This window comes from Thamnophis elegans, chromosome 4 (assembly GCF_009769535.1).
Source record: "Thamnophis elegans isolate rThaEle1 chromosome 4, rThaEle1.pri, whole genome shotgun sequence".
NCBI classification, from domain to species: domain Eukaryota; kingdom Metazoa; phylum Chordata; class Lepidosauria; order Squamata; family Colubridae; genus Thamnophis; species Thamnophis elegans.
The window spans coordinates 66776719-66793057 of NC_045544.1; the positions used below are offsets into that span (position 1 = coordinate 66776719).

General features: G+C 36.0%; 1 protein-coding gene across 1 annotated transcript in view; it reads right to left on the reverse strand.

The window, feature by feature from the left end:
• Positions 1-298: 298 nt before the first annotated feature.
• Positions 299-16339, reverse strand: part of SIPA1L2 (signal induced proliferation associated 1 like 2) — a 94601-nt gene continuing 78560 nt past the window's right edge. Inside the window, 7 exon segments of the mRNA XM_032214986.1 lie at positions 299-799; positions 4306-4387; positions 7839-7956; positions 10703-10834; positions 12518-12737; positions 14853-14872; positions 14875-15018. Coding sequence (XP_032070877.1) covers positions 653-799; positions 4306-4387; positions 7839-7956; positions 10703-10834; positions 12518-12737; positions 14853-14872; positions 14875-15018 — 863 coding nt within the window. The 3' untranslated portion in view covers positions 299-652.

Consider the following 16339-nt stretch of genomic DNA (forward strand, 5'->3'; position numbering starts at 1 on the left):
ACTGACAGTGAATTGATCAAATGAGCCATTATACAAGGTGTGTATCTTTAGAAAAATCGGAACACAATTTAAATTCAGGCACCATTTTTCCTGCAAAAAATAATTCCTAATATATCTGCATCCAAACTACTCTTAAACTTATCAGTGCTATTTTTATTAATAAACACAGCTTTGTGACTATTTAATTCTACTTCCATTCTTATTGCTATGACAATGTGACTGTGGAAATATCTACTGTACATACAAAAAATAGAGCACCTTTAAACATGAAAGTATACGGCTACTTTCTTTATCTTACAATGCTGAAAACCAAGTTACTGTAAATTGCTTGAACAACTTCACTGGAGCATCTAAAGGAGTGGCCATAAACCCCAAAATCATTCTCTTCCAGGCAAGCTCAAACCAGAAATTTATTCTAAAATGTCTAAAATGACACCAGGAATGTACATTCATTTTCACAAAAGCAAATGTATGTCATTCATTCTCTTCAACTGGATGTAAAGGACTTCTAATAGTTTGTAGCTTTGTTGAAATGGGGCCTGGGTGAAGGTTGTAGCAGAAAATGTCTAAAAGATTGACGGCTGATTAAAACAACATTAGGCAAATTCAAAATTATTAAGTTTTTCAACAGCGCTTTTTCAAAATTCAGATATTAGCATTTTTTGTCTACTGTACTGAAAAACCACTCTGTAAATTTTCTTAGCTGAGCAGCTGCTGTTTGTGATTCTTCTTGAAGTCTTAGATTATCTTGCCTCAAATGCTGGACTTCAGCTTGGAGAACAGCCTTGTCTTGCTTTTCCTAGAGGAGTGAAATCATATTTATAATCATTCTTCTTGTAGCACAGATAACAAACATGCACATATATAATTCCCTAGTCACAATGACAGCAATGGAATTCTGATTCTCAATTTATCTCAATTTGTTCAATTTTAAAGAAGATAGCCTTGAAGCCTAAACAAGCTAAATGGGACTTGATAACCAAGTTTCTATATCATTGATAGGATCATGGGATAGGATATCGATCAAAAGACATCATTTCAAAAAAGATATAAGACTTAAATATGCCTGCAAACAAAACACAAAACAAGACAAAACAAGATGACTGGTTGAATGGTTTTTATTTACTATTTATTAGTATTTATTTGCTATTTACTATTTATTCTAGAAAAAACAATTGCAACCAGACTGTCTTCCATTGAGGATCTGTATACTGCAAGAGTGAGAATGAGGGCCAAGAAAATTATCTACAAATCCCTCATATACTGGACATAAACTGTTTTAACTTCTCCCCTCAGGGCGCCTCTGTAGGGCATTACATGCCAAAACAACTAGACACAAAGATAGCTTTTTTTCTGCCATGCCATCACTCTGCTAAACACATAATTCCCACAGCACTCTCTTATGCCTAAGGTGTCCCTTTCTTTTAAAAAAAGCTGATTTGAAATATGGGGAACAGCACATATCAGGCGAATGAATGAAGCAGCTTCCAAATACTATTTGAATAATCAGATTCATTATTTGAACAAAAAGCACAGGAAATGTTATAGCATCCAGTAGGAGTTAAAAGAATATATTATATATAAAAGAGTTTGTCTGGTATTGCATTGCTTTATGTTGCACTGCATTTTTATAGAAATAAATGTGATGTGTTCGTAAATGCTTAAGAATAGGCTGTATTGGACCACAGTATAGACAAATGTTTGCATTGCTTATTTCATATTCTGAGATATAAATTCAAATAGCACATGCCATGGAAAGATCAGTGTCTGCCTTTAGATGTTTATTAGATGTTTATTAACATTTGTAGGCCGCCCTTTTCCCTGAGGGGACTCAGGGCGGCTCACATAAAATCAGGGAGGGGGAATACAAACAATAACGTAGACACATATAATAAAAGTAATAAGCAACATACATTCATCATTCGGGAGGGGCGGCTATCCTTGTCCCCAGGCCTGACGGGCTAGCCAGTTCTTAAGGGCTGTGCGGAAGGCCTGGACGGTGGAGAGGGTACGAATCTCCACGGGGAGCTCGTTCCAAAGGGTCGGGGCTACTACTGAGAAGGCCCTCCTCCTTGTAGTTGCCAGCCGGCACTGGCTGGCTGATGGAATACGGAGGAGGCCTAATCTATGAGATCTAATTGGTCGCAGGGAGGTAATTGGCAGAAGGCGGTCTCTCAAGTATCCAGATCCACTACCATGCAGGGCTTTATGGGTGACTAATAGCACCTTGAAGCGCATCCGGAGATCGACAGGTAGCCAGCGCAGCTCGCGGAGGATAGGTGTTATGTGGGTGAACCGAGGTGCACCCACAATCGCTCGCGCGGCCGCGTTCTGCACTAGCTGAAGTCGCCGGATGCTCTTCAAGGGCAGCCCCATGTAGAGCACATTGCAGTATTCCAGCCTAGAGGTCACAAGGGCCCGAGTGACTGTTGTGAGAGCCTCCCGATTCAGGTAGGGTCGCAACTGGCACACCAGGAAGGCAACTGTATTTAAATAACCAGGAAGTAGCCCTGGGAGGAAGGGGGCGTTATTTTAATTGGGTGGCCCCATTGCTTCCATGGAGCGAAAGCCATTTCCATACCATCATTAACACTTAACTAGTAGGCTATCATAAAAATAATTTGAATAGGAAATATCCTACTTTATCTAATGTATTTTACAAGTGTTCAAATACACAAAAATGATGTGTCAATTTAATTACTCAATACTTTCAATTTAGATTGTTTTTGATGACCCAGATGGTTGGGGGCAATATGCTGACTCTGGAAATTGCTTGGAGTGTGCTGTAAAGCACTATGAAGCTGTATAAGTGCTGTTGCTATTGTAATCTAAATGGTGGTATGTTGACTGCATATTACAGAATAACAACAGTATAAAAAAATACTGTACCCGCCTCAGTGAGGTATGAAAGTATAGATGTACTGTTTTGCCAATTACATATGATGGTGAGTGAGATTATGTACAAATTTTGCAGTCTAGTGCTATCTGACTTTTGAACTTTTGGTATCCTATGTAAGATTAATTAATTAAGACAAATATCTTTTCAAACACTGCAAGGAAAAATTGCATAACATCAGCTAAAGACCTTTACCGTATTATGTAACTAGAAAGCTTGATGTCTCAAATTAAAATTTTCATAAATATACAGCTCACATGGCATCTGACTGCAATAGATCTGATTAATTAAACTCATATCTTGTACAGTTTATAAAAAGTGGTTGAGAGTGATTTTGAGAGGTGGTTGGTGAACTGCTAGTTAAAATTGACCCTTTAGAACAGGGATGTCTCAAACTCATGGCCCCCAAGTCAGATGCGTCATGCGCTGGTCATGCCCATTGCTGGTTTAGCAAAGGGGAAAAAAGTTACGATACATCAAGTGATGACGTGATGTCACAAGTTTGACTCCTGTGCTTTAGAGCAATGTCCTCCTGTGTCTTTTTTTTAAAGGAGAAATGCAGAAAATTGGAGGGAGATTAACTGGCATATCTACCACTTATCCTTCACACCAGTTTTCCTCTGACAAACTCGGTATAGGAATAAAGTGTCCTTTTACTCTGAAAAAGATGTATCCGTTCCTCTTTCCCTGTGTTCCAAGTTGCAGTTTTTCCAGATGCTTAGCATCATCTATTTTGAACTTAAGACCATTTTCTAATGAGAAAGGTTAAAATTTGCTATCAAATCTAGTTACACAAGTAGAATTTCATGAAATTGTTTTCTGAACCCCTGTTAAACTTAATAAAAGAAATAATACCAAACCATCTCAGTCATGTTCTGAGAGCAGTGTGCTGAATTAAAGAGTGAAGTTCTAATATTAGGTTTTTATATTCTAGACAGCAAGGTAATTTCATGCCTACAATCTACCATGTCAAGATACTGCAGTTACTATGACTGGCTCAGACTATTCTCCTGTAGTGCAGCCTCAAAATATATATTTGCCTTTCAGAAAAATTACTTTTGCAAGAAAAGATTGCAATAAATACATCTGAACACTTAGGAAACAATTAAATTAGAAAGCAGAAGGCATGTGCAGATTTCCCATAATTTTAAAGGCAAATGTGGTTTGCTCAATGGCCTGATGTGGTTTGAGGTCATAGCAAAAACAGTTTTTCTTTTAATTCATTTCACCACTAATTACCCTACTTGCAGTGTGCTGACTCCACGCTGCTTCTAATGGCAGAGCAGCCAGTACCACGTGAGTGTAGCTTTCATATAGTATGTAAGCTAGTGTGCAGGTCCTAGACAGAAATCCTACAGTATCTTTATTCAAACTATGTAACATTAATGAACACATTTTATTTTTTTTACCTTTCGAAGATCAGTTTGCAATTGCCGAAGGATCACTTCTAGCTGGTTTACTTTTCCAGTCAAAGTAGTAGGACTATCCTCCCTAAAAAATCAAAATGTACTTTGGTGTTAGTTGAAAATATCATATAGATTGCCTAGTAAAACATTTCCATACAAAACAACTGAACAATGGACTGTATATTATGATTTTCAAAACCATATAAAAGCACTCAGATTTTAATTCAAAAACATGTAAAGTAATTACTAATTACTAATTACTTATCTAATTACTCTTATTTGTAATAGATATAGCTGAATAATAATTGTTATTGATAGTAATGTATATAATGTGGAGTTGATATGATAAAATAATTGGATATGAGAAAGGAAGGTTGGAAGTATTTTTGGATTTATATAAAGGGTTTCAATTACAATAATTATTACTATTATAAAATAAAATATATACAGTTAAATGTTAACTAATATGGGGAAAATGTTATGATATATGATATAACTATATAAAGAGGGAGAATGCTAATAATTATACTGTATGGAAGATGGAATCTCTGGTATTAAATATTATGGATGTTTAGCTAAAATAGGATATGAGGATTTGATGTCAATAGAGGATTTTACAAACAAGTAATGAAATGTCAGCATGTGGCTATGGATTAATTCTTTGGCATAGTTAAGGAGGAAGGATGTTTAAACAACTATAGTCAACTAAAAGTGGAGGTATAATGATGTTAATGATGTTAATATGGTAAACATTTGAGTTAAGATATTTGAATTAATATGAAATAATGGAAGAGATGCACCAAAACATGTTGTAACCAGCTGATATACTTTTTTTTGATAATGTATACCTGTGTTCGTTTTTTTTTCCTTTTCTTTTTTTTGTTTTTTTGTTTTTTATTCCCTGCCTTGTCTTTTGTTCTTTTTGTCTTTTTTGCTCTTTTTTTTTGTGTGTTTTTTTTCTTTCTTTTTTTTTGATTTTTTCTTTTCCCACTGGTGTGGGTATGTATTGTTTAAGAATATTATTATTATTATATCTTTAAATAGTAATCACAGTCAAATGAAAATGGATATATGATGATGGTGATATGTATGAATATCTGAGTTAAAATGCTTGAGTTATGTTTGTTGACTGTGGAGAAGATGTACCAAAGTTTATTTGTGACCGACTGATATACTTTTTATAGCATGTAAAGAAAGATGTTGTGCCTGTTTCAAATTAAAATTAAAAAAAAAAATTATTATTAAAAAAAAACATGTAAAGTAAAAGACTCAATCTCAAATGAAAAGTTGCTGAGATAAATTCTTCGGGTTTAAATGCAATGAAAAGCGTATACTAAAACTCCATTCTCCTGGGGTTAAAACCTGGCTCAAATCTTAGGCCAGGGATTATTGTTTTGTAAGGGCGCTGTTATTGTTAGGCCTGTTTTGGTCCAGTTGCCCGTGCTCTTTTATATTTTTACCTGTTTTTATTTCTGGATTTTGTAAGCCACCCAGAGTGGGCAGCCATTAAAAAGCAATTAAATAATTTTAAAAACATCACCATGATTTGCCAAAGCTTTGTTTGGTCATGAATTAAAAGGCTTTTCGTACTAGAAATCCAAAACAAGTAGTCTTAATGACATAGTGAAGTATGGATTAATAGACCCAGCTAGATAGTAATGCTTAGTAAACCTTGGCTGATCTTGTTGCTTAAACCTAGTTAATAATCGGATGGGAGACCACAAGAAATACCAGGGATATAGGGTAGATTAGGAAGTAAAACAAAAACCACGTCAAAGGCAAATCACCTCTATATTGCTAAGAAAACTCTACAGTTGTGTCCAAGAAGAAAGTGTGTTAGAACAAATGCAAGAAAGAGCAAATGTATTCAGAAGTTATATGAATAACAATGTAGATAAATTTATTATGGAGGACAAAATCCTACAATGGAGGTACAACTATAAAGTGGAGAGACAACCAATATGAATTTTCCTGCTCCTAATATATTTCTGTATTTTTCAAAAGGAAGGGTGATTTCCCCCCTCCCTATCCAGGGTACCATATTTTTCAGACTATAAGATGCACTGGTATATAAGATGCACCAAGATTTTGAAAAGGTAAGTAAGAAAAAAAGGTTTTTGTCTTCCCCAGTCCCCAGGAGCACTCTACAGCCTTAACCAGGGGCAAGGATTTGGGAGGCCAAAATGGCTGTATTTGGTGTATAAGACGCATCAATATTTCCACACTCGTTTGTGGGGGTGGGGGAAGGTACATACTCCAAAAATATGGTAATTTGCCTTTGAAATTGTTGGCCTCCTTTGGTAATGGGTGGCATACAAATTATTGGTAAGTAAATAAGGAAAGATGTAAATAAGTAAATCATAGCAATGGAACTTGTAAGGAGAGAGGATGGTTTCAAGAAGATGCCAAGTATTGTACACATACTGTGGACCAAAGATTAATGTAAGCAAGACCAGCATTGCTGGATTCCCTCCTTGAGAAGATAGTTACACAAACAGAGAGACAGATGTAGCTGCCCAACTCAATTTTGTGGATCACAATGCAAAACAAAGAGAAGAAATAATAAAGCAACAAAACTCCCTAAATGTATCCAATAAAAAACATGCACAACAGGCTCTACTAAGATTGCTTACTGCTGTGCCTAATTGAAATTATGTGAACAAATGCAAGAGAATAAGTGTGGAGTGGAGAAAAAGCAAGGGAATAGGAAGGAAGCTGTCAAATTGGGAAAAGCAAGTACTGTTAGAACAAGGACGGGTGAGTGGAAATATATGGGAAGTGACCAAGACATTGTTATACTGTGTGCATGACTCACACTGACTATGGCAGTGAAGGAGAAGAATTGGAAAAGCCAAAAAGATATTGTGATGTCCCTTCAAATGGTTTCCTGTGTGGTAACAAGTCTAACCAAAGAAATTTTGATGATACACATATGGCTCCTAGCCTTTTAGAGGGAGAATAGTGCCTGAACTCCTTATAGCTCATACAGACTTCAAACAAGCAATTGAATATATCTAAACTGCAGATGCTACCTGCAGCATATACTTCATTTTGCTTTCTTAAAGCCAGAGAAATGCAGATCATGACTCCCACTTCTGTTCTCAACCTTTCTCCCTAAACGGATTAGCATTAAAAGAAAAATAACCAAGGTGAAACAAGAGCTATTTATGAGACCACCCACTATCAAAAGATCTGAGCAGGAAAAAAAACAGCCCTGTTATTAAAACAACAGATCCACCGCAAATTAAATAATTATTAAACTACTATTTAAAACCTTACGAATTCAGACTTGCATTGCATAACTAAGCACTGGCAACAGCCATTTGAGAAAGGCATGTTCCAAAGTCTTCTTAAAGGCCAATATGGAAGGAATTCCTTGTATTCTGCCGGAAAGGGAATTCCACTCAGTGCCTCACTGACAGTCTGTTGCAAATGGCGTCCAGATGAACTGGCTGCTATTGGATTTGGACATTCCCCAAAAACCTACATCATAGAATCATGCAGGAAGAAGCCTTCTTTGTACATACTTTACATACCCATGAGCATCAATGAAGTCTTTTCCATTTGTTGGACTTGAGCCCAAGGCTTGGTTATTCTCCAAAGCCTGCATGTGCTGCATGTCATTCAGGGTACAAAAAGATGCCACTCTTTGATCTAGAAAGGCAAATACATAAGCAAATAACTAAAAAAAAAGGTAACCTAGAAATACTTTCAGAATACAAAACTGATCAAGAGCTGTTGTTATCTGAATCCAGATATAGCAAAAAAATAAATAAATGCTTGCAACCATTTCTTAAATCAGCATTCCCCATCACTTGTATTTCCAGACATATACCAAAGCATGCTCATTAATTACAGCTTGAGAATTGCTGTAACTGACACTTATTTTCACTATTTATTATTCATCGCATTTCCCCAAAACTCATAGAAATTCTAAAACCAAAATACTTTAAGGCAAAGCATATATTCATAAGAAAAAAAGCTTTGTATTTCATTTAAAAATATGAAATCCGATCTACTATTTTACTTGAATAAAGGAACTAATTACCTACATACTTGAACTCCAATGAGCTAAAATTTTCATTATGATCTTATCGCAGGCAGATCAATTTTAGTCATAAAAAGAAAGCTGCTTACACCAATGATTTTTAAATTACTTCCTTTCCAAGGACAATATACATGCTTTACTCTATGGGAAATAAGCTTCCCCACTGAAAGGCATGCAGTGTGGCAGCCAAAATTATACCCAGTACTAAAAGAAATAAAAAAGTATGGCACGCACACATTTGTTATAGAACAAGAAAGAACAGAACTTTGATCTTTTTCCATGCAACGTTTGTAGGTAGAAGCAAAGATCATTTGTTTGTAGACTGAATTCATTCTGTCTCTAGGTCTTGGCCTTGACCACAGCATGCCTTCCTCTCTTCTTGCAAAGACGCAAACCTTGTATATAATCATGCAACCGTGCAAACATATAAAAGCATATACTTTTTTAAAAAAATAACATAATATCCAACAGTCTACCCAGATCATCACCTAGAAACGAAGTGTGATGACAGACTGGCCCAAGTTCTTCGTCAGAGTCATAATCTGAAATAAGATTTAGAATTTTCCTATGAACAAACAGTCCACTGAACTAGCTTTGGAATATGGCACTTGCTATCCTTATGAGAAACAACTCATCTTGTGGAATCATCTTTTTCATTTTAAATGATAATGAAAGATGAACCTCTCTGTGCATATGCACACACAGATATCCAGTATACATACTGAATCTATTTATAACCATAACATGTACCACTCAGGAATTTGCAAATTTCAGGCGAGGCTTGTTAGAGGCTGCATTATCTTACCATGAAAAGCCAGCAAGAAACCCATTGCATAAACATTCTTCTATTCATACAACTGTGAATGTAATCCATCATGTTCAGTCAAGACAATTCATTGAAACTACTTCAGGCATCTGGAAGAGTACAGATGCTGTCCTGAATGGAGTTGGCAACATTTCAAGACACAACGTAAGATTTTGAGATGGGTTCAGGCAGGGGCAAGATTAAAAACAACCTCTTTATAGTATGACTATGCTTTATTTTTATTTTTTAGGGAAGAGGGTGTTTTAAGGATTTTTTTTCTTTTCTTTTTTTCTTTTGGTCACCTTACAAAGTTTAATGAATGATGCAATAGGAAAAAGTAGGAGAGCTGTTTATTTTGTAGTAGCAAAATGTCAGGAGCCTTGGCATTTTCTAGTTAAAGAGACCCTGGTCGCACCCTTCCCAACTAACACGTTTCAGATTGCTGATGTCTGTTTGAGATTGCTTATGCCTTTTAATGTAATGTGTTAAGTCTTTCTAACTAAGGTCTTTGCAATCAGAAGGTAAACATTTTAAAAGATTCAAAGGGACCATATTAAGATATGTATGTATGTATGTATGTATGTATGTATGTATGTATGTTGTATGTAGTAAAACAAGTGTCAGGAAACTACAGATAGTCCTCACTTAATAATTGGGACCAGCAACTTTGTCACTAACTGATGTGGTTAAGTGAAAGATCACCTCACTATTGCCAGAAAATGTCAATTCCTTAAGCAAGTCATCTGCAGTTGTTAAGTGAGTCAATCATGTGATCGGGACTTGATCCTTACATTGCTTTATATCAGAAGCTGGATGTGAAGCTCACAAATGGTGACCACACAACCACAGAATTCTTGTGAACATTATAAATGAGCACGAGTTGCAAAGCACCCAAACTGCAATCATATTGACATTCTGCAACGATTTCTCTCTCTCTAGCTATTATTTTAAGTTTGTTGTATACCACCCAGTCTCATTTGATTGTAAGATAGGCAGCCATGTAAATATGAAGAACAAATTATCAATGTTCGCTTTTCATGAAGGATATTTCTAGTCTTGTAGTTGTATATTTTGTCTTAAGTCCACTGCAGGGCCACTGCACCTAACAGCAATCTGATAGACCAGGGGTGTCCAAGTCAAGGCCTGTGGGCCCTCCCGAGTGCCGTTTTCTCTGGCAGAAGATTGCAGGAGGCCGTCGCAGCTGAAAATGGAACTCGGGAGCCCGTTTTGCTGGCAGAGTACTTGGGCCCCCAACACAAGTGACGTCGAGCTGGCTACGCCCACCCGGCCCCTGAGGTCAAACACAACCCTGATGCGGCCCTCAATGAAATCAAGTTTGACACACTGTGATAGACCATGAAACCTATACAATCCACTTATCAACTGGAAATTACAGATTTAGAAACAGAAAACTGATGGGTTAGGAGGGCATGCACGAAGGATTGCCAAATTATCAAATGTTTTTGAGTGCCACTGCCTCTGGTAATAACAGGAGGGTTGCATCTTAATTTGTGATAATTTAGCAGCAGTTACTTTGATCACATTACCTTCAAATGCTTGTGCAGCATCAACTAAATGACACCAGTCTAATCCTGTTGCTGTATCTGGAAGGGGCATTAAGCCAGGATCATTGAATCTTGATTTGTCAGATAAAGATCCATCTGAGAACCACAGTTCATCTACATTAAAAGGAAAAGTGGGTTTTAAGATAATACGTTAGAAAAGAAAAGAAAAACATTGAAATATATGCACATCGGGCAACTGCTACAAAAGGGGCCCATTAAGAGGTTGGATGACTATTTTATAGAATTCAAACAGCTGTTTGTTTGAATAGGATGAAGAAGCAATGTAAGTATAGTTTTCAAGATATATGAATAGTCTCACTTTATTCTTAATTGGCCAGACTTAGTACAGAAAAGGCTTTATTAGAATCGCAATGTATACCAGAGTTCACTTGTAATTGGGTGTATTCTCCTGCAGTTCATTGCAAGTTTACGCAATTATATTTAGTACATAGATGTTTTTGACCTGGTTGACCTGGCAATTGTTATCTGCACCTGAATTTGTCAGAGATATTCAATGTCCCTGGTAAAACTAAATATGACAGTTCATATAATGAATGCCACGTATTTATCACCCAATCCACTACTTGCCTAATCTTTTCATTTCATTCTCCTGTACATTTTCAATTGACTGAAGAAAACCATCTAATTTTCATATCCTAATTAATAATCTTTCAAATAATACCTACAGACCACAAGTGTTTCTTCAGGTTTGTTCAAATTTTGAACAATTCATTTTATTCCTAGCTCCTGTTAACAAACAGTGAATGCAATTTACATTGAGAAGTGGTAAAAATGCTTCTCATACCAGCACTCATGGAGTTTGTACTACTAGTAGATGAAACCTGTTCCTAAAACTATGAACGTGTACAAACAATTTATGTCATTTACAATAATCTAAAGCTTGGGGGTGCACATACTTTTGAATTGAGGGCCAAAGCATAAAAAAAGAACTTAATTGAAAAAGTTTAATTGATTGACCCAATTTGGTGTAGTGGTTAAGGCACCAGGCAAGAAAATGGGAGACAATGAATTTTAGTTCCTCCCTTAGGCATGAAGCCAACTGGACAACTTGAGCCACCCCTGAGAAGGAGGCAATGACAAATTACTTTCAAAAATGTTGCCCAAAAAGGTGGAAAGATTCTACCGGAGTCAACACATATACAAAAAGTTTAATTTAAAATTAATTAAAATGCAGTTTGTGTGATTGAAGAAGCAATTTATAGTATTTTATATACAAAGAAGCATAGTTAAAAATCATAAATTAGCAACTACCTAGACTAGGGGAATCTAGAGACTGTACCCAAGGTTTGTGAATTTCTACAGTAGTCTAAAGAATATTATAAAGTAGTTCAGTAGAGGAGTTTCATATCCTTTGCAGCTACAGTTCACAGATTTTAACATTTATTTTCCATCTTTATTATTTTTAGGAATAACTCAAGGTGGCGAAGATACCTAATAAGCCTTCCTATTTACCCCATAACAACAATGTTGTGAAGTGAATTGGGCTGAGAGAAAGTGATTAGCCCAAGGTCACCCAGCTATCTCTCATGTGTAAAGCAGGACTAGATGACAGGCATGACCCTGTAATCGAAAGGGCAAAAGCTTGATTGCACAATTCATGCCTGCCATCTTGACTCTTCACCACCCCACCTCCAGACAATCCTGGCTAGGTGAATCAACTGCTCCCATCAATGTAAAGCATTTTTTTAAAATGTTTCATTCAGAGGATATATTGCTAACTGCAAATTGAATATAAAATCAGCAGACGCATCACACATATGAACACATACAACTTACGTCGCAGATTTCCACTACCATTGTTTAAACTTGTTCTAGAAGGTAAGGTGCTGTGGTAAGGTGGCGTAGTGCTAAACAAAATATCGTTTGGCAACGCTTGGTCTAGCATTGAACTTCGTGAACTGGCGTAGGAAGATCCTCTTCGATTGCTACATATGCTCTCATCAGAAAGAGTACGGTACAGTATCCTCCTTGGAGACAGGTTGCCATAGAATGAAAACTAAACATTTTTGGAGAATAAATTAGTAGACAGACTTGAACAATTATCATGAAGATGATGAGATTTTTAGTTTACGCAAAAATAAATCTTATTCTAGAGATAGTCTGCTCAATACTGCTTCACTAGCATCAGAAACTAGAACAAAGGTCTTGTAATTTTCTCCTCATATACAAGTTTGTTCCATCATGAATTACTGGAAAGTAGAAAATTAGCTCCAAAAGATTGAATACAACATACAGCCACTGCTAAACAAAGTGAGGCAGTGGTTAGAGTGCAGTACTGCAGGCTATTTCTGCTGACTGCTGGCTGCCAGAAGTTTGGCAGTTTGAATCGCACCAGATTCAAAGTTGACTCAACCTTCCATACTTCCGAGGTGAATAAAATGAGGACCCAGAGTGTTGGGGGCAATAGGCTGACTCTGTAAACCGCTTAGAGAGTGCTGAAAAGCAATGTAAAGCAGTATATAAGTCTAATTGCTATTGCTATTATGTTTTTATGAAATGAATAAAACTAAGTTTTAATACTGAATCAATATAATTAATTCTACAATGAAATACAGTCTAACCCTAAAATAATACAGAATAAAGCAAATATTCTACTTTCTGAATAGACACAGACACACACAGACACGTATACATCCCTTCTGGAAAATAGAAGAATATTTACCATTATCTATGTTTATGTAATACTTCTCTTTATAAAACAATCATTAAGCTAAGTTGCAAAAACATTTCAGAGTGAAACTCTGTAAAGTTAATGAACTGAACAATAAATGAATAGGAGATGGAGCTCCTGTCTGAGGAAAGTCAATACAAGAAAGTCAATATTTTAAAGAGTCTATAAAATATATGACCCTAACATGTTGCAAAGTGGAAGCTATTATCTAGGGTAGATGCCACTGCTGAGAAGGTCTATCTCCACATCACATCAAGTGTCAATCTATAAGCCCTAGCACAGAGAAGCAGGACTTTCCCTGGGGATTTCAGATGTTTGGGAAGCTAACATAATTAGATTTATTCTTTAAGGTTAGTCTTCCCTTATCCTGGTAAGTGAAAGACACTATATTGTTGAATATAAATTCCTTTTTGCCACCTATTGGTATACACTGTTTCACATTCACAACATAAAATCTGAATGCTAAGAGGGACCAGTCTCGAGCATGGGTAAACTAAAGTGCACATGTCTCTAAGAATGTTGGAATGGTTTGTTGTTTGGAATGTTTATTATAATTTAAGTTATTCCCATTTCAAATCTAAATAAACTCTGGGAGGGGAAAATGTTCTTAATCTAGAATGCATGACTTTTTGGAATGCAAGCTGATTATTTTTTTTTACTATAATGTAAAGCAAAGCTGATTTTAAGTACAGCTTTGCAAATGTGATACAAATGTTGCATTTTTCTAATTTACCATACAAATATGTGCTTTTAAATAAACAAGCATAATACATATAATGCATTTCTTATTTAGCTAATTATGTATAGCTTTGAAGATAATGTAACTGGGGACAAGTTTTAAAAGCAGATATGAACAAACTTTCTGAAGAATGCAGAGCTTGAATGCTTTGAGAAGGGATTCATAGACTAGGTTTTGCAAAATATTTCTTCTAAATGCATTGTACAATCCTACTTCTCACAATTATCTCTTCCCTTCTCATTGCTAACATTTTAAAACCCTTAGCAATATCAGTGGATTTGGGGCATAATAGCCTCTAAGAAGTAAAGGTAAAGGTTCCCCTCGCACATATGTGCTGGTTGTTCCTGACTCTAGGGGACGGTGCTCATCTCCGTTTCTAAGCCAAAGAGCCAGCACTGTCCGAAGACATTCTCTGTGGTCATGTGGCTGGCATGATTAAACCGCGAAGGCACACAGAATGCTGTTATCTTCCCACCAAAGTTGGTTCCTATTTTTCTACTTGTATTTTTACATGCTTTTGAACTGCTAGGTTGGCAGAAGCTGGGACAAGTAATGGGAGCTCACTCTGTTACGCGGCACTAGGGATTCGAACTGCTGACCTTTCTGATCGACAAGCTCTGCATATTAGCCACTGAGCCACCATGTCCCTTAGCTCTAAGAAGCAAATATATATATAAATATATATATTTAAAATAGCTAACCTTTCTTCTTCCATCCTCCGCAGAGATTTATTCTGCATCATCAACTTCAGAAATTCTTCTTTTGAGAGAGCTTGCTGGCCTTCAGAAACTATACTCCTGACAGAAGCTTGAAGCTGACTTGAAGAAAGGCCATCAACATAATTATACATCCCAGAGAGACAAGTATCTTTAGTTAACTAATAATGTAATAAATATCTTAATTATTCTTCATGTCACACATACATAATGTGTGTGTGCTTAATTCTAGTCTAGTCCTAGTACATTCAAAAAATTAGTATGTAAAACATTTAAACTAAGCACAGAAAACTAAAATGAATAATGGACAATCATGATCAAAATATTAAGAACAAGTTATCTGAAGAAACATTTCCAGCCTCAGTGAAGAAATAATCCCTTGAAATACTGAAGCATAAATCTGTATCATGTAAATAGATATCTGCTGACAAATGATACTTATTCCTTCTGCCCTTGGTGCCAAAGTGTTCCCCAACACCCAAAAGGACATTTGGGGGGCAAATTAGTATTAAAGAACAGACATAATCCTTCCCCCTTTTTGTGTTAATGGAAGCCATTGCCAATGAATTTAGCTCTAGGGTTCCATCTGACATTTCAGAGAACACCTAAAAGATAAAACATGCTTTATTCTTTTCAATCTCAAATACATTAAAATCCAAGATCAAAATAAAGAACAAAGCTCACTTATCCCCCAAGAATGTTATTTATGTTATTAGTTAAGTTCCAGGGATAATGTGTGAAATTATAATTGGTTCAATTACAAAGACATGGTTTTATTAATACCAGAAATCTGACAAAACTGTTTGGTGTAACAATTACACAAAGTATCTGATTTTCATAAAGACCCGGTTAAATCACATATTAAAATAATGCAGACTGAAAATTCCCAAATATTTCAATCATGATTATAGGATCCATTGCTATTCTAACGAATTCTAACGAAATCAGTGACTACATACTTATCAGAGGTAAACAGTCTACAATTATAAACATATATCTAAACATGATATTTAGGCCAAAGATGCTTTTTCACACGGCAAATGGTTTTTCTTTGAAGACGTTTCTTGGATGAGAAGCAAAAAGTCTTCAAAGAAAAACCAGAAAGTCCAGTTGCCTCTTGAAAAAAGCACCTTTGGGACAACCATGACCTGCATGACTGAGAATCTCCATAGACATGACGTTTAACCATATCCCTCTGACGTAGGGTTGGCCCCAACCTGTTGCTTTTCCAAAAGACCTTAAAAATGTTTGGTTTTTTTTTTAGTGGGTGGGATTGGGGAGCTTGAATGGAGATAAAATTGATCAAGTAGCTGATTTGATTGTGTTATTGCCGTGGTGGGGGTGAAAGAGGGATTTTTAAATTGGGTTTTATTATACAGCAGATTTTAAAAATTTTCTAAACTGCCTGGAGGTCATCTATGTATGAGCTGGATGACTACATAAATTTGTTAAATAAATTAAAAAAATCCTAA